Genomic DNA, 18947 nt, shown 5'->3' on the forward strand with positions numbered 1-18947 from the left:
TCTTAAGATTGCGCCAGGCATGTAAATGTTAGCTATTGTTACTGTCTCGCCCTATGAGACTTCATCTTAAAATCAACTAATGTATGCTGTTTATAAATAAGGAAGGAAGCTCCCAGGCCCTTGGGCCCTGGCAAGCATCCATAGGGATCCAGAGCCTCGTAAGGCCGTTCTCGACTCGAAAAGGAAAAATGGCCCAGAGAGGGAAGGCGCCATGCAGGGGTTCACACCGCGGAACTCGGCATCGGGAAGGTGATGGGTCCGATGGCCCGGGACTTTGGCGCTGGAGACCTAAAGCCCAACCACCTCGGACAGGGGTTTCAGCGACCAGCCAGCCTAGCTCCCAAGTGTCCGCCAGGGGGCGCAGGGCGCAGCGCAACGGGGCGCGCGTGGGCGGGGAGGGCGCGCGGCCAGCGTGTCCCGGGGCGCCGTGGGTGTGGTCTTGGGTGTGAGTCGGCGGGAGAGCGAGCGGGGTCCGCTGCATAGCGGAGGCGAGAGTCCCTCGAGCGTGAGCTAGCGCACGCGCATGCGCACACTTGGTGGTCCTGATGGGCAGCGGCACCTCCTCCCCTCTGGGAGCCCGCTTGTCCCCGGTGTTACGTGTCAGGAGTTGCGTACCCAGGTTGTGTGGGTGGACGTTGGCGGACAGGGCAAAGGGCGGGGGCAGGTTGTACCCAAGCTCCCTCCTCTAAACACTCAACCCCCACGTCCTAGGGCTTGGTTCCCAGGCCCCCGCGGCAGGAGGTGAGAGGGAGGGATGTCCCGGAGGGAGGGCCCCTGAGTAACTTTTCTTCGGAAAGTATGCCGGTCTGGCCCCCAGCCCAGGCCTGAGTCATCAGGCTCTCGCTGCATTGAGTCATGGCCTCCACCCCTGCCCCCGAGAGCTTGGAGGGGACCCTCCTGAAGTCTAGCCCAGGGCTCCCTTCCCCGGGATTTGGAGGGAGAGCGATCCCCTCCTACCAAAACACACACACACACACACACACACATCCCATCTCAAGACAGCCTGACTCCCATAGGGAACAAAGCCTTGGCTTTATTTGCTCTGTGGGAACGCTGTTACGTTCACAGCCCCCTCCTAGGCAGGGATGAGAGGTGTTGGGCGTGGGAATCCCAGCGAGCACCCTGGAGGGGGCATCGTCCCCATCTAGTTCGCTCTTCCCCATCTTTTCCGTGGGGCGCCCCTCCAGGGTCAAGCACTAGTATGTGGTGAAGGCAGGAAAAGGTGTGTGTAGGGGGTGAGAGTTCCCTTTAGGGAAGGGAAGGGAAGGGAGGGCTGTAGCACCAAGAGTCCCTCCCCCAACGAGGTCCCTGGAAAGGGGGCTGAAATAACGTCCTGGGGCCTTTCTGTCTGGCTGGGGCTCCGCTTAAATATGGTGGGCAGAGAGGGTGTGCCCCAACAGGCTAAAATTCGGACCACCAGTTGTGGGGAGCCCAGGATGGGGGGTGCAGGCTGGGCTTTCAATTTGGGGCAGGTGAACAGAGGACAGAAATGCCTTACACTGGGCATTCTGGGAGGAGCAGGGATGGAAGGGGCTTTTCTGTTGACTGAGGATCCTTATGAAAGAAAGGGGTGTGGCCAGAACTGGGGGGAGGGGCCAAGAGGGGTCCCTCTGAGGAAGTAGGAGGTTGTGTCTCCCCTCTGAGCCCCCAGTGGTCCCGAAGCCTGAGGACATGATGGGTTGGAGGGTCCTTGCCTGGCTAGGCAAGAGGAAGTGGGCTGAGAAGGGAGGGGAAAAGTCAGTTAGTCATTTCAACCAAGTGGACGCTCACTTATGGGGAGAGGCCAGAGGTCTTGCTCAGAATCAGGGATCAGACTGGTTAGGGCCGGGTATGTGTGTGAGTGTTTGACTATGTAGGCGCTCTCTCCTGAGAATGTCAGCTCCATCGGGGAAGGTAGATACGTGTGCGTTGCTCTCTGCTGTAATCCCCAGTGCCTAGAAGGAGCCCTGAATGTATGAACAGAGTAGGTGCTCAATAAATATTTGAGTAACTGATGCACAGTTGGACGCTTCTGTGTGTGTGTGTGTGTGTATTAGTGTTGGTACGATGTGCCAAATGTATGTGAGGGTAGAGCTGTGAAAGATGGGCAGAGAAGTCTTGCCCCTCCCCTGGTCCCTACTGTCTGGCTTGGGGGTGGAGGGACCCCCAACCTACAGCCAGGGGAGTGGGCAGGCAGGACGTGTGTGGGCAGGGGTGGGGGGGTTGCGTGCAGCTGTCCAGAGCTGGGGAGCCACAGCAGGGCAAGTGGGAGGGAGGGCCGGCAGGCAGCGACTGGCTCACTCAGCCGAGCCCTTGTGGCGCCGCTTAGAGGGTGGCACTAGGCGGCGGGGCAGGTTGGTGGGCAGCCCATGGCCCTCGAGCTTGGCCTCAATAAGGTGGCTGGCCAGGGCGAACTCCTCGTCATCCAGCATGCCATCTCGGTCGACGTCGCTCAGCTTCCAGATGCGCCCCAGCACAGAGTTGGGGAGCTTGGTACCCACCATCCAGGTCTTGGCCTTGGTGCCGCTTAGCTTCCCGTCGGCTGGCGCCAAGTTGTAGAAGATCTCGTCGTACTTGGACTTGTCCTTGGTCACCACCCACTCGGCCTCGTCGTCTGAGCCCTCCTCACCGTCCTCCAGGGCCTCGTCAGGCCCCCGCTCCACAAACGGGCCCATGTGGGTACCCTCAAAAGCGCCCCCCTGCACGCCCACCTCCGTGCTCTCCAGCTCCTCCTGCCGGAGCAGGGGCATGAGCTTGGCGATGTCATGGGTCAGCATCTCATCCAGCGCCTCCAACAGCTTCGGCTTCAATGAGTGGAACTTGGTGAAGTCATGAGCCATCAGCAGCTCCTAGAGGGATGAGGGCACAGAGGAGTCAGGGACACCATCCCCAGGTCGCCTCTCCCGTGCCGGGTATCCCCCCCAAGTCACTGGACAGTAGTGGGGTTGGAGACTCTCCCGTGACTCAGCAGCTGTTCACCAGCCAGTAGAGAAGGATTTCATCATTTTGACATCGGCTGCAGTTTTATCAGAGCACCCCGGTGGGCCCTGAGCCCTGCCCAGCCTCTAAGGCACCCCAGCTGCCCGGCCAGCACCCCCACTGTTATGCAAGTTAAGAAAACACAATTCCTGCCACTCTGCTAGCTCTGTTACCAGGGCTAAGGCAGTTTGTCCCTGAGACCGCCCCCCACCCCACCCCCCAGGCAAGAAGTCATCTGGTGCTCGAGCCACTGGGGGCTGGGTTTGTGGTCAAGCTGCTTCTCACCAGCACAGCTGGTAAGTCAATTGCGCTGGGAGCTGCAGCAAAGACCAAGCTGTATCATGGCACCACATTAATTTCCAGAGCCAAGGCAGAGAGGCCCACTGATTGTGACCATAAAGAAATGGGAATGTGATGGAGAAGGGCAGGGAGGAATCCTAGGCCAGGCTGCCCAGGTTCCAACCCAGCTCTGCCACTCGGGAGCTGTGTGACCTCGGGCAAGTGACTTCACATCTCTGGGCAATAGTTTCCACATTTGTAAAAACAGGTTGATAAGTAGCACTCCCTTCACTGGGAGGTGGGAAAGGCTAAATGAATTCATATGGATCAAGTGCTCAGTAAATGTCAGCATAACATTAGCAGCTGCTATTTATCTAGCTCCAAGGGCTGGCTTGGTGATTTACAGAGGGACTCAGTCCCCTTCTGTCTTAAGTCTCCAAGCCTGGCCTCCAGTCCCAAGAACAATGATACAGAATGGCTGTGGCAACTCTAGCCATTGTGTCTATATTCCAGCCAGCAACAGTACTTTGTACGATGATGGAAATGTTCTATGCTGTGCTGTCCAATGTGGTAACCACTAGCCACATTAAAACTGAAATTTTAAGTTTCCAGTTGAAGAACCTGAGGCTCTGAAAAGGTAAGTGACTTGTCCAGGTTCACAGAGCTAGTTGGTGGCCAAGGGGAAATTCACCCTACTATAATTCCTCAATCTTGGACTAGAAACATCTCAGATGCAAAGGTCAGAGGCTTTGAGTATCAGCCTAATGCAACCTCAGAACAGAGGCTCAGCCTGGGCCGACAGGCTAGTCCTCAATTCCATGCCTGAGCCTGGGACTCTATGCCCATGTTCATTTGGTCGCTCCTGCCCTGCCCACCTCCAGCAGCTCATTTACCCCAGGCTGCCACACCCAAACCCAATGCTTTCCCCAACACTGATTAATCCTAGACCTGGAAAGGTGAGGAGCCTCCAGTGATCCCCCAATATCCATCTGTCCCTTCCTTCTCCGTGCTGGAATCCCCAAATATTACCTGGGCACTTGGCCACCTAGAGGAAAGACTACATTTCCCAGCTTCCCTTGCAGCAGATATGGCCATGTGACCAAGTTCTGGCCAATTGGATGTCAGCACGAGTTTCATATGCAACTTTAGAATTATCCTGCTCAATACTGTAGCCACCTGGGATTATTTAAATTGAAATTAGTTTAAATTGAAACCTAAAATTTCAGTTTTAATATGGCTAGTGTTTACTGCATTGGACAACACAGCATAGAACATTTCCATCATTGTAGAAAGTACTATTTCTGGCTGGAATATAGACAATGGCTGGAGTTTCTGCAGCCATTTTGTACCATGAGGGGTTCTTTGGATTGGAGGCTAGGGATGGAGACTTAAGACTGATGGGGACTGAGTCCCTGGCTCTGTAAAGTACCAAGCCAGCCGTGGACCATCTTCCAAGAGTTTTATGAAGGAGGGAAATAAAGTTCTATCCTAATTAAGCCCTAGTTACTTTGGGTTTGCTCATCACTCCCTTATCCTAACTCACAAATCCATGCTCCCAAGGAATCATTGATAGGAAGTGCTTTCAGGAACCTGCCATCCATCTCTCCAGTTTCTGAGGCCCCATCCCAGAGCCCACAGAAGCCAACCTTCCTATCACCCCTTTGGCCTCCCACCTGCATCTTCTGGCAGTCAGGAAAGTCACCAGGAGATATGTGATGCTCCAGCTGAATCTTAGCAAAGATGACAGGCAGCTTGAGGATCAGCTGCTTCTTCTTGTTCTCCTTCCCAAACACGGACGGCATCTCCTTCTTCAGGTAGCTGATGATGTATGCGTGAACCTGTCGTGGGTGGGGGGGAAAGTTCTCACCTGAGCCTGCCTCACAGTCATGCAGTGGGGCTCGTTAAAACACATGTCACCCAGACTTCCGGATTCACTTGGTCCTGAGAATGTGCATTTCTAACAGCTACAGGTAAGCTGCTGCTGCTGGTGCCCTGGGAAGAAGGGCTCCTCCCCTCTTCCAGGTAATCTCAGCCCCTCCTGTGGCTTAAGCACCCCTCCTTGCCATCCACTGCCAGATCTACATACCAGCCTCGGCCTCTCCCTGGAGCTCAAGGCTCAGAGCTGATGGCCTTGTCAACATTCCTGGACAGCTCCATCTTAGGACGCCTTCTGCCCGCCTTGGAATTCGAGGGGCTGGGCCACTCATCTGTGCCCATCTCAGGGAAACAAATGGCACCCCCCCCCCAGCCCCCAGTTGAGCCCAGAAACCTGGAAATCATTCCTGATTTGATTCTCACACCTCACCGGCCACATCCAATTCATCAGCGAGTCCTTTAAACTCCTAAATTTCTCTCCTACTTTTCCTTTTCTCTCCACCCCATCCCAGCAGGCACCCTCTCTTGCCTGGGGAGACACATCAGTCACCCCACTGGACTCCTGGCTTCCCCACTGGCCCCTACAATCCCAATCCTCTTTCCCCATGCAGCAGCTGCTGGAGGTTTTGTTTTTCATTTTTGGAGTTTTCTTGTTTATTTGCTTTTTGGTTTTTTTGTTTTTGTTGTTTTTTTTTTTTTTTTTTTTTTTTTTTTTTTTTTGTAGGAATAAGCACCAGACCGACCACGAGACGCGGCTCTTAAGTCTCTATTTGCTTCTTATTCAAGTTTAAAATTCCTACCACCGCTGACAAGGACTTACTGCAAACAATTCTCAAAGCGTGGTCCAGGGAACCCCCAGGGGTCCCTGAGACTTCCAGGGATTTGCACAGTCAAACTGTTTTCATAACAATACTAAGGGGCTGTGTGTCTTCCTTACTCTCATTCCCTCCTGAGAGGATGGTGGGGTTTTTAAGGGCTAAAAGACGGGTGAAATTGCAGCTGACTGAATGCAAGAACAGATGTGCAAATCCAGCTGTCTCCTCCGAAGCCAGACATTAAAGAGATTTGCAAACATGTAAAACAGGGCCACCATCCTCCCTGAAGTATTTTTTCTCTTTTTTTTTTTTTTTTTTTGGTTTGGAAAATAGTTTTCATAAAACATCTGTTACTTAGGTTAACATGTAATAAAATAGACTTTTTATTGCTAGTTTAAATGATCTTATATTAATTGTTATCAATATCTGTTAATTAATATACATAAATGTCAATAACTTACTTATAACATTTATCATAACTTGTTAATTATATAATTATTGTTTGTTCATTAATATGAGAGAAATAAATATTAAATGTCTTCTCAGTTTTAACTTCTAATATGGCCCATATAGAAAGATTTAATCCATGTGCATACAAGGTCTTTGGGGTCCTCAACAATTTTTAAGACTGTAAGGAGCTCCTGAGACAGAGGGGTTTGAGCAGCGCTGCTCTCCATTATTTGGCTCCTGCCACTTCATCCAATATTATCTGCCCCCACCTACTTCCTCACCTGCCTTCTTTTGTGTTATTCTTTTAAAGGAGGTACTGGGTATTAAACCCAGGACCTCATGCAAGCTAAGCATGTGCTCTATCACTGAGCTATACCCTTAGCCCCTACCTTCCTTTTTTATCATCATGTCTATCTTTTTCCCACTTCAAGACCTTTGCACATGCTGCTCTCTGCATGGAACGCTGCCCTGGTCTCCCAACTGGCTCCCTCAGCTTCCTTTTGATATCACCTCCTCACAGAGGCCATCCTATGGGAAGCAGGTGCCCCAAGCACCACTATCCAATTCCTTTCTAGCTTTACTTTTAGTGTTCACAACACTTATCACAATTCATCATTATTTTATTTCTGTTTGTTTACTTATTGTCTCCTTCTATCAGAATGATAGCTCTAGGAGGGCTGAGACCTTGTCTGTTCCCTCTGTCCCCAGTGCCAGTGCATTGTGCATAGAAAATACTGAAAAAATATTTGTGGAACAAACCAATGAACTGGAGAAACTTTGAGCCACAATTTCATAAGTTATCAAAAAAACAAACAAGGAGAGAAGAAAAGTGAGCATTCATATGTCCTATTTTTTAATAGGAAGCTCAATAATTAAATGGATATGCTTAAATAAAAATAGAATATACCTGAAAACCAAGAAACTACTCATGGGGATTGCCTATAGGGAAGAGAACCTGAGAGCCTTTGGAGTCAGGGGTGGGAGAGGGCACTTTTGACAGAGCCTGAATGCTTTCCCATGAGATGGTCTTAAATGTTAAATTAAAAAGTTCTTTTAGTGAGTCATAAATTTAGAAGGTTAAATATTATGGTGGCACCTGGCTGGCTCTAAATCTTCATCTCCTCCCATCTCCACCACCCAGTCTCCTCCAGCCACCCTGAGCTTCTTGTCCAAGCACATCCCAGCCCCAGGGCCTTTGCACTTGCTGTTCCCTCTGCCTGGTATGGTCTTCCCCAGTTCTCCACTTGACTCACACCTTCCCCTCCTTCAGGTTTCTGCTCAAATATCACCTCCTCCAGGAGGCCCTCCCTGACAATCCTAGTCCCTAAAACAGCCCCTCACCAGCCTCTCTTCTGCTTCATTTTCTCTCATAATTCTTATCACATACAATATAATATTAGAGACGAACTTGTTTAATATCCATTTCCCCATTAAAAAGCAATTCTATAAGAAAAGAAACGTTATCTGTTTTGTCCCCTACTGTATCCCCCAGGGCTTAGAACAGTGCTGGAGCACGAGGTAGGTGCTCAGTAACTGTTGAATGAATGTTATTGAGTGCCCTTGGGGTGCTTGGTATGAAGGTTCAGGGCATACTGGCCTCTTAAGAATCAGAACTTCCCAAGACCTTGGCCTCCAGTACCATAGCACAATGAGATCGCCCCTTCTAGCAGCAGCTGTCACTTCGACCAAAGGGCAGAGCCAGAGGACTCTTCCACATCTTACATCGTTACAGACGATGGGGAAACTAAGGCACAGAGGGTAGTTACCGAGAGTGCAGAGAGGTCTTGTACTGTCGGGGGAGAGCATGTGGGAGGTAAATGATGTGGGCCGTTGTTCGATGGCAGAATCACACGTGGAGGGTGAGTGGGTGACACAGGGCAGGGGAGGGTCAGAGAGGCTTGGTCACCATGGACCTTGTGTCTTGAGCGGCACTGGGGAGCCATAGATGGATCTGCAGGAGGAGGGGGAAGGAGTGGTCTGTAGATCTGAGGAGCCAATCAGGGCAGGGGTGTGGCCAGGCTAGCGGGTGGGGCCTGTGGAGGGCCAATGGGGAGGGAGGAGGGGCGGGGCCTAAGGGCGGCTCCTGGGGACCCAGAAGAAGGGAGGCGGGAGGGCTCTAATGGCTTTTCCAGAAAGGAAGCGGGGGAAGGTGCCAGGAAGAGATAAGGTGGGAGGGTAGAGTGGGCCGGGGCGCGGGTCCCGGACTCCGGGGTTTGTCCAGGTTTCCGGAGCCGCCTCCTGCGTGGCAGAACCACCAGGTGTCCGGCCCCACCTCACCCCTCTGTCCCACGGACCCCGGGCCTCAGCTCTGGTTGCTGTCTGCTTCTCGGAGGGGCCTGGGGGACCAGGTCCGGGGGAAGAGGGCTAACCAGGGGAAAACAGGGAGAGATGGAAAGAGAGAGAATGAATGAGGGAGGGGAGAGGAAAAAGAAAGAATAAGAGAAAGAGAAAGTGAGAAAGAGGTAAAAATGAAGAGATATATATACAGAGAGACAGAGAGACAGAGACAGTCCAGAATCTGGGCAGAAGAGGAGAGAAAGGTGGATTCCAGAGGCTGCAGGAGCTGTCCACACTGGGCCGCTCCCTCCCAAGGAGGATTCCTGGGGTGGGGGTGGGGGCTCTGACTCACCCCCTCTCTGCTGATCCTTAAATCAACACCTCAGGCTCCTCCATCCCCCACAACTTTCTCGGCCTCCCTGCCTCTCAGCTTCCTGCCCCACCTCCACCCTGGCAGGCAGCCTCCCCTGTGAATGTTCCATTTGGCCTCCAAAGTTGCTCTTAAACCAGAGCTCTCCTCCCCTCTCTTGAGGTTCTGTCCTGATCCAGGCTCCTCCTGGTCCCCAGTCTCCTCCCAGGTCTCAGCACTGGGTCTCACTGCCCTGGAATCTACCCTCCAGAAGGCAGCTGGAATCTGACCCTGTGCCTTCTCGGCTCTGAATCCTTCCATGGCTCCCCAGTGCCCTGGGGATCAAAGTTCCAGGCCACAGCCCTGGGTGAACTGACTCTCACCCCCCTCCCCAGCCTCAGATCCAGTTACTCCTACTGTCTACACTGGGTTCAACACTGACATTTTCCCTCTTCCCTGAACTGGCCATGGTCTCATCTCCAGTCCATGCACTTGCTGGTTCCACTTTCTAGAATCCCTTCCCCTCCTCATTCTCCTCATCCTCCAGTTTGCAGCTCAGCTGCCCTCTCCTCCAAGAAGCCCTCCCTGATTTCCCTCTGGGCTTCCTCCACCCAGCCGTGACCATGCCGGGTTGTCACTGTCTGGGGATGGGGCTGTCTTCTCCCCTGGATTGCTTTGGTCACTGCTGTGTTCCCAGCGCCACCAGCACAGAGCCAGGCACAGCAGGAGCAATTTCTTAGAGAACTAACTGATGAGCTGACGTCAGTGACCAGCAGCCACGTAGAGAAGGATCAGAGGAAAGACAAGAGCCGGCCCTCCCTGCCTGTCCCCCGTGACTGCTCAGCCAGCCCCCCATTAGCGCTCACCCGCACCAGCCGGGCCCTCTTCACCAGGTCATTGAGCTTGCGCAAGGCGGCGTGGCGTGGCAGGCCCTGGATGTCGCGGAAGAGGTCTTGCTCCTCCAGCTCAAAGAGCCGCCGGTTGTCGGGCACCAGGAGGGGCTGGGACCAGAAGGAGCCGATGTAGACGCGCAGCACCTCGGGCGTGCCCACCACCTTGCCCAGCGCCCACATGAGCGCCCCGTAGACGCGCATCAGCTGCTGCGTCTCCACCATGTCGGCCTTGTTGAGCACCACGCGGATCTTGTCCTCGTGGCCTCTCAGGGCGTTGATGGCCTCCGAGAACTCGTCGGAGATCTCCAGCTTGTGAGCATCGAAGAGCAGGATGATGAGGTCCACCCGCTCAGCGAACCAGCGCAGCACGGCTGGGAAGTCATAGCCTGGGGGGAAGGGAGGGGGTAACAAGGATGCCAGGGGCAGAGGTCAGCCCCAGAGCCTCCAGTCATTCGGACACAACCATGGGTTTGGACTTACATTGGGCTGTACAGATGTTCAGGTTGTTAACTATCCAAATTTGTGTCTATGGGAAACAGCCAAGGTCCCAAGGGTGACCCCACAGCTCTGGTCCAACCAGCCCTCAGAATTTCCCCCATCACTCTGGCTCCAGTTGCTCAGGCCATCTGACTACAGGGGGAAATCACCCCTCCCCCATTTCATTCATTCATTAGGCAGACATTAGCAGCATGCACTGGTCAGGATGCAGGGGTTAGCAAAACACTGAAGTGTTTCCTACTACACTCCCTGTGGTTCTATGTACCCCAGGCCCCCAAAGGGCCTCCCCAGGACCTGTCAGATCACCCCACCGACCAGCAACTAAAGAGTTCACCCAGGCCCTTGCCACAGCAGATGTGAAAAATTTTCAGTTTGTTAACAATATTGACCGAGAGTCTTCTGTATGCCAGGCCCTGTCCTGGGCACTGGGGATGCTACAGAAAACACACAGACAAGGTCCTTGCCTTTCTGGAGCATAACAGCTGGCTCCTGAGTTCATTCATTCATTCCTCTCACCATTCATTTCCTCATTCACTTATTCATTCACACAGTCCACTCTTTTGCCTGTTCCCTCATTCATTCAGCATCAAGCGATGCTCGGGAGAGCAGAGAGAAGCAGTTGAGACCCCCTGACTTGGCAGTCAGGAAAACCTGGGTTTGAATTCCAGCTCTGCCCCCATCAGTTAGGTGACCTTAAGCAAGCAGGTAACCTCTCTGAACCTCTGTTTCCTCTTCGGTAAAATGGAAATCCTAATAGGATCTACCTCAGAGGACTGTATGAACGTTAAAAGAACATAAATAGGCTAATATATATAAAGAGCTTAAGACAGTGTCTGGCACTGAACTACACACTTAAAATGAGTAACTTTAGGCATGTAAATTATACCACAATAAAACTGTTAAAAAAAAAATAATAAAAGCAGTGCTGGGCTCATGGTAAGCACTCAACAAGTATTACTCACGATGCCTGCAAGACATCATGGGGAAGTCATCCAGGAGCCATCCCCAAAGTCGCCTGCTCTGTGCGGAGGACACAGTGGCTGAGACAGCTCCAATTCTGTCTTAACTTCGCTCCCAGTCCAGAGGTCAGACTGGGATGGGAAAACCCAGGGAGCTGCAGGAGCCCAGACGGAGGTGCCTGATCCAGCCTGGGAGGTCAGGGAGGGCTTCCAGGAGGAGGGAACAGAGTGACAACCTGGGGGATGAGGAGTTAACTGACAGAACAGAAACCCATCGCTGATTCACTTGATGTCAACTCCCGCTCTCCCTGAATCAACTCACTGAATCTTCAAAACAACCCCAGGAGACAGACACTCTATGACCGCCATTTTCCAAAATGGGGAACAGAGACAGAGAGGTTAAGGAATTTACTCCTTATACAGCTAGGAGGCAACAGAGCAGCAGCCCTATGGGCCTCCACGCTCCACTAGGGAGCTTGTACTGGGCCCATCCTGTCAGGGAGGAAGCAGTCTCCTGCAGCCACTGGGGACTGGACTGGACAGGGCGGGGGTGATGACATTGTTTTGGGGGGAGGAAGGGCCAGGTCACCATAAGGACAGCAACTGGGGCCCCTCCTCCCTCCCCAATGTCTACACAAACACACACACCAGCCTAGATTTGGAAAGTGTGTCTCATGTAGGGAGGGAAGATGGGAGGGAGGTTGAGTCGGCGTGGGAATGCAAGACGTGGCACCTGGGGTGCACAAACACGGCACTCACACAGGAAAAACAGTTGTCCTGAGCGCTTCCATAGCACTCACTGTGCGCCACACAGTTCTAACTCCACGCGTTTGACACTTAATTTTAACCCTCAGGGCAAAGTCTGAGGCTGATGCTATTATACTTCCATTTTATATATGAGAAAACTGAGGCACGGAGAGGTTAAGTGGCTTGGTCAAGGTCCCACAGCTTCAAAGTAGTAGAGCCCAGATATGAGCCCCGCCAGGGGGCTCCACTATGCTACAATCACACACGTGTGTGCACACATATTCCAGACACACGCTCCACCAATGCACACATGCATCCACACATACACTCATGCACTCAGTAGCACACACCTGGATGCAATCATACCCACACACTATAAGATGCAGATTTCCAAACACGCCTTACTCACAATCTGGGACCTACACAAATATTTGTGGTCACAAAATTGCAAAGACAACGTGAAACACAAAGTAACAGGCAGCAGCTAACGCACACAAGCCCGTGCACATCTGCACACCCATCATGTTACAGAGACACAATCATATACACTCCTGCACACACACACAACCTCACTTGTACACACAAGCACACAACTGTATACAAAGACATAACCACACACAATCCAACAAAATCCCCTCCATCCCATACAGTCCTCCGTGGCCACACAGTTACAACCACACGCACAGCCCTGACACACAGACACACCACCTCAGAGTCACAGCCACAGTTGTACACTTTCCCAGACACATGCCAAATTATCCACACGGTTACACAAAACTTCCCTTGCACAATGCACTCACACACACGTTCCACAATACAATCGCATACGGAGACACCATTAGTCACGGTCACACACAGTCCCACAAAGTCCCCAGCGGTCCTGCAGAGCCACACAGAGTCACACCCAGCCAGAATCACGGGCACGGACTCCCAGACACACACATATACACATCCTCACAGACAGACAGACAGGCAGACAGACAGACGCTCCTTCTCTTCTTCTCCCCCCACTGCCAGGGAAGGAGACCCCGTTCTCTACTCTCTCCCACTTCCCACAGCCTTTGGGTCCCCCACCCGGCAGCCCAGCCCTGGCTTGGAGGCCCTGCTCCCTCCGGCTGTCCCAGGCCTGGCCCCCGGGGCGGGCTCCCCAGGAACTCCCCGCCCGCTGCTCCCGCGTCGGGCTGGCGGCGGGGCGGGGGTCGGGGGGTGGGGGCACCCCCATCGCCCGTGCAGCTGCCTCCAGCCTTTCTCCCCGGGGGACGTGCGCTCCGGGGCGGTGGCCAGGGACACCGGAACCCTCCGCGCCCCCGCCCCGCAGCCCAGCCTCCTTGCCGTCGCCTCCCAGTCCCCTCTGCCCCACTCTGCAGCCTCCTTTGCCCCAGTTTCTGGCCTCCGAGGCGGCGCGGGGCGGCGGGGACCGAAATGCTGGGGGGTGGGGGAGGGGGAAGGGGCGCAGACTCCGGGCCCGGCCGGGCAGGGGTGGGGGCTGGGCTTGCTCGGAGGCCCCCGCAGGAATTCACCCCCCGCCGCTCCCCCTGCACAGCTGTTTATAAATTCCAGGCCCGGCCTTGGCCCCCGCCCAGATTACCCCTCCCCGGCCCTTCTCAGCCCCATCTGTGGCCCAGACGCGAAGCCAGGAGCTCACACCGACCCAGGGCCTCCCCGCCCGGCTCCGCCTCCTCTCCGCGTCTCCCGTCTCTCCGCACGGCTGCCTCACCCTCTGAATCTCTCTCCGTCCCTGACTTTGTGTATCTCTCTCGGTCTCTCTGGATCTCTCCCTCTCCATCTCCAGACCCGCCCGGACATGCAGCTGCAGCCTGTTCACATGCGCTCACCCGCTGGCCTCCCCCACCCACAGACCTGCGCCAAGGTGGAGGAACCGCAGCCTTCGGCCAGCCCCCTTCTGCTACCCAGCTAGCTCAGGGTCGGCTGACCCAGGCTCAAGTTCTAGCAGAGACCCTGGGCCCTTCCTCCCTTGGACCCCGGAGTCCCCACACTCAGCCCCCTCCTCCCTCAGACCCAGGGATCCGGGCCTCACTCACCGCGGCTCACTCTCTGTTTGGCACCCGACAGGATGCCTGGGGTGTCGATGATACTAATGCTCTCCAGGACCTGATTGGGGAGGTGGGCGCACATGAACCTGGGGTAGAGGGAAGGTCAGGGGTCAATGCAGGGAGGGGCAGGAGGAGAGGACACTTAAGAAGGGAGACCAGAGGAGAATCGGGCTCAGAGATGGGAAAAATCTTGAAAGAGAACCGGAAGATCAGGGCAGAGATTAACAACTATAAAAAATAATCAGAGCTGATGTTTACTTGGCACTTACTTTGTGCCAGGTGCTGTTCTAAGGACTTTGTATATATTAATTCATTTAGTCCTCGCAACAACCCTACAGAGTAAGGACTATGGTTATCCCCATTATCCAGATGAGGATAAGAGGAACAGAAAGGTTAAGTCATTTGCCCAAGTCCACCCAGCTAGATGGGAGTTGAACCCAGGCTCCACTGGCTTAACTGCTCCCCTGGAGAAGGCAGGAAGAGGAAGGATCCCATAGAGAGAAAGGAACTGGGGCTGAAAAGGAGAGAAACACAGGCAGGGATGGGACAGAGAGGGGGGCCAGGGACAGGAAGATGCATTCCTGGCTCTCGGCTGCACACCTGTTGAGGAAGGTGTTCCCAAAGGGGTTGAGTTTGCGGAAGGGCTTGTCCGGGTCAACGACGAGGGCGTTGCCAGGCACCGTGCCCTCAGTGTCACCATGCATGACGGCCACGAAGCAGTCGGTGGTGGGCTCGGGTCCCACGCGGGAGCCGGGCACCTCCTGCTCCAGGAGGTACTGGATGAAGCTGGTCTTGCCCGTGCTGTACTGGCCAGCCACCAGCACCATGGGTTTGCCGTCGAAGTCGGCATCCTCCAGGGCTGGTGAATGGAAGGCCCCGAAGCGGTAGTGCTCCTCTAGAGGCAGCAGCTTGGTGCGGTACAGCTCCTTGAGTGCCGAGGTCACCGTGCGGATGGCCTCGGGCTGCTGGCCCCGAGCTCCTCCCCGCTTCAGCCAGCTGAACATGGTGGCTGCACACTGCCCGCTGGCTCGCTGATGGAGATGCACAAGGTGGGGAGAGCTACCTGCGGGAGGAGAGGGTGTTGACAGAGGACTGCCTGGAGAAGGAGGTGGGAATGCGTAGTGGGGGAGGAGCCTCTGAGAGCAGTGATGGAGGATGGCAGGAGGTGAGGGCTGAAGGAGGAAAAAGGTGATTATTCCAGCCGAAAGAAGAGAAAGAGAGTGACAGTGGAATGACTGAACAAGGAGAATTGATGGTGGACGATCAAGAGATAAACAAATGGAAGGATGCAGCAGCCAATGCAAAGAAATATAATTCCTTCATCTTTTTCTATCTCCTTCCCCACCCCTTCCATTATTTCACACATTTTCACTGAAATCACATCATGTGTCAGATAGACCAAAGACCAGTCCCCATACACTCAGAGCCTCCAGTGAGGCGAGAACCTGGGCACTGAGCAGTCAGTGATGCCTGGCAAGTGCCGGGGAGTGGATTTGTAGGCACCAGAGCAGGACAGGATGAACCAACCACAGGATCGGGAAAGCTCTGTCTTGGCTGACTTTTGAGCTGCTCCCTAAAGAGCGAGCAGGACAAGGGCATTTAGGAAGAGGATGCTGTGTGTCATGGCTTGGAGTGATGAAATGGATGGACAGAGTGGCTGGACACATGGACACAAGGATGAGGAATGAAAACTGAGGCTGAACGACTGCTCTTGGCCCCCCAGATCATGATATTATCACAAGAATAATAACATTTATGATCACTGCATGCCAGACACGGCTCTAACTCACTGAATCTTCACAACCGCCTTGTAAGGTAGGGCTATTATTTTCCTTACTTTTCTGACAAGGAAATGGAGGTTCAGGGAGATAACCACAACTTGCCCAAGGTCACTTTGCTAGAGAGTGCTCAAGGTGGGACTCCAGGCAACATGATCTCAGAGCCTGCACTCCTATTGTGGGTCTAGGGAGTTAGGGAGAGAAAAAATTAGGGACCTAGCGGCAACGAGCACCCGCGGCATTCAGACTGTGTTCTCTAGATTCCTGTACTACTCTTTCATTCTCTATAGGATCTGTAGTGATGTCCCTTTTGTCACTCCTGGTTTCAGTCATTTGTGCCTTTGCTTTCTTTCCTTTCTTCCCCCTTGATCAGTCTAAGCAGATGCTTATAATTTTAACGATCTTTTCACAGAAACAACTTTGGCCAGACTGAAGTCACTAAACACTTTTTTACTAAAAGAAACTGAGACTTCTTGGAGAAATGGCTGACTCCAGGGCTGAGGCAGGGAAAGAACAAGTGAACTTGGATTAGATAGTGGGGAAGTGCTCAAACATGGATGGAGCATGTCATGGGGACACAGATCCAGCTGGACAGGATTCCCACTAGGAGATGGGACAATTTGAGCATCAGAAATACTGCAAACCAAATATGTTAAAATCCACAAAATCATAATGATACTTTTTAAAAAGGGAAAAGAATTCGGGGAAGTTGCTAGAGAGGTCAAGGAGAGGCAGGAGCCAGGACCTGGGATGTTGGCAGAGGGAGGGGGCCCTGGGCGGTGTCCTATGCAGGGAGGGACCTGAGGGACATCTTGGGGAGGACGCTTGAGGATGGCTGGACAGGCATGGTGTTGGTGAGGGAGGAGAGGCGCTCTTGGGTGGGAGGAGGGAACCAACTAGTCCAGAAGTGGATGAGGGCGGCAGAGGGAGACCCCAAGGAGGGGATCTCCTCTGGTTAAGAGGATGGGGGAGTGGAAGAGACTGGAAGGGAGGAGGAGAGTGAGGGACACTGTTACAGGCTGGAAGGGGCTGGGGGTGGTGGAGGAGACAGGTGGTTTGGGAAGGGACTGGGGACACCGGGGAGACCGTGACACACTGACTGCGGTGTGGACCGACGGTCTTTGGGGAGCAGGGGAATAATCGACAGCCAGAGCATGCTCGGGGTTTCCGCGGGCGGAAGTGGGGAGGCGACAGCTGCGGTCGGGGGCCACTCACCGATGGGGAGCGCAGGCGGCTGGACCCGGCGGGCGAGCTGGGCGGGGGTCCCGCGGGGATCCGAGGCGCCCGCAGAGCGGCCTGTGCTCACGGTCCCGTCCGGAGCCGTCTGAGCCGGGTGGGGCCCGGAGCCCGGAGGAGGGAAGGGAGGGGCCGAGGGGGGCGGAGGGCGGGACGAGGCGCCCCCCTCCTCCCCAAACTGGGCGCCTTGCCTCTGGCGCCCTCTGGTGGGGAAGGACGGGGCTTCTTTGCGAGATGGGTGAGCGCGCGGGCCTCCGGTCCCAGGTTCAAATTTCATGTCTCTCTTCTTAACATGGGAATAGTAATAATAAAACAATAAGACCAATAACAATAACTTTAAAACTTAAGCGAGTTCGTGAAACTCTTCTGCTCACCACCCTCCCTGGCTCTTCTTTCAAAGTAGAAGTCAAAGCCCTCACTGCGCAAGGCTCTGCACCATCTGCCGGCTGTCTCTGCGCTCACCTCCCTCTCTCTCCTCCTCGCTTGCTCAACTCCAGCCACTCTGGCCTCCTCGCTGTTCCTCAAACAACCCTCCAGCCTCAGGGCCTTTGCACTTGCTGCTCCTGCACCTGGAACGCTGTCCCCCCAGGGACCTGAGTGGCTCCCTCCTTCCCCTCCTTCAGGTCTCTACCCAAATGTCACCTCTTCAGAGAAGCCCTCCCCGATCTCCCTGTTTTTAATGCAGCACGCACCGTCTATCCATTATCACGGCTTTATTTTCTCCACTGTCTTTATCACCACTTCACATGTTTACATCTCTCTGTTTCAGTGAAGGTCTCCCTCACAAGGACATGAGCCCCATGAGAGCAGGGATTCCAGACTGGGTGGTTCCCTGATGTGTCTTCGTACATGTTGAATTAATCCCTAATCCTTACCAAGGGCTTCCTACCCACAGACACCGCTCTAAGCTCTTTGCACATATTAGCTCATTGACGTCTCAGAATATCCCTGAGAAGTAGGTGGTGTTTTTCCCATTTCACAGATGACAAAACTGAGACCCAGAGAAGTGAATGCAGAAAACCCAGAGAGATTGTTCAGGGCTTAGCAACACGCCTGGCTCACGGCAGGTGCTTCAGAAACATCAGCTGTAATAATCCAGAGCAGTTTTTTTCTCCAGATCCTTGTACCTCACAGACTCAGAACATCCAAGGCCTTCAGTCAAATCCCAGCTCTACTGCTTGCCTGCTGTAGAATCCCTGGGAAGTGACTTTGCCTCTCCAAGCCTCAGCTTCCCCATCTGTAAAATGGGCCTTTGTCCTGGCTTCACAGAACCACTTCCCTTGGGTCTTTTCTCAAATAGAACCTCCTCAGTGAGCCTGACCCTGACACCTGCACCCCTACCTCCCCGCCATGCCTCTCCCCATTCCCCACTTCCTTTCCCTTCTTAGTGCTCATCACCGTCAGTCAGAATATATCTGTGACTAATATTTAATCTCCCCCTGCAAGTCTGTCAGCTCCTGAGGGCAGGGACTGGGGTCTCTTTTGTTCACTGTTGTCGCCCCAGTGCTTTGAACAGTGCCTGGCACACAGCAGGCGCTCATGATATATACTTAATTGATTGAATGCAATAATGTATGTGATTAGGGTAAGAAAAATGCTCTAAAATTCACTGTAAGGATGGTTGCACACCTCTGCAAATATGTTAAAAACCATTGACTTGTACACTCAAAGTGAGTGAGTCATATCACCAGCGAAATATCTCAACAAAGCTGATATAGACAGGCGTATGTATATATGATATACACAATGATAGAATATGACCATATATACTGCATAGTG

General features: G+C 53.6%; 1 protein-coding gene across 2 annotated transcripts; it reads right to left on the reverse strand.

Moving 5' to 3' along the window:
• Positions 1-1013: 1013 nt before the first annotated feature.
• On the reverse strand, positions 1014-17304 carry EHD2 (EH domain containing 2). Of its 2 annotated transcripts, none has more exons than XM_010946875.3 (6): positions 17148-17304; positions 14755-15217; positions 14143-14240; positions 9870-10282; positions 4911-5075; positions 1014-2828 (listed from the first exon to the last, which is right to left on the reverse strand). In XM_010946875.3, the coding sequence occupies exons 2-6, from the start codon at positions 15156-15158 to the stop codon at positions 2277-2279; spliced, it is 1632 nt and encodes a 543-aa protein (XP_010945177.1). In that variant the 5' UTR covers positions 15159-15217; positions 17148-17304; the 3' UTR covers positions 1014-2276. The 2 variants fall into 2 exon arrangements, with proteins under 2 accessions (XP_010945177.1, XP_074225434.1); XM_074369333.1 differs by having other exon boundaries at positions 14755-15213; positions 17148-17271.
• Positions 17305-18947: the final 1643 nt, after the last annotated feature.

Source organism: Camelus bactrianus, chromosome 9, assembly GCF_048773025.1.
Source record: "Camelus bactrianus isolate YW-2024 breed Bactrian camel chromosome 9, ASM4877302v1, whole genome shotgun sequence".
Classification (NCBI taxonomy): Eukaryota; Metazoa; Chordata; class Mammalia; order Artiodactyla; family Camelidae; genus Camelus; species Camelus bactrianus.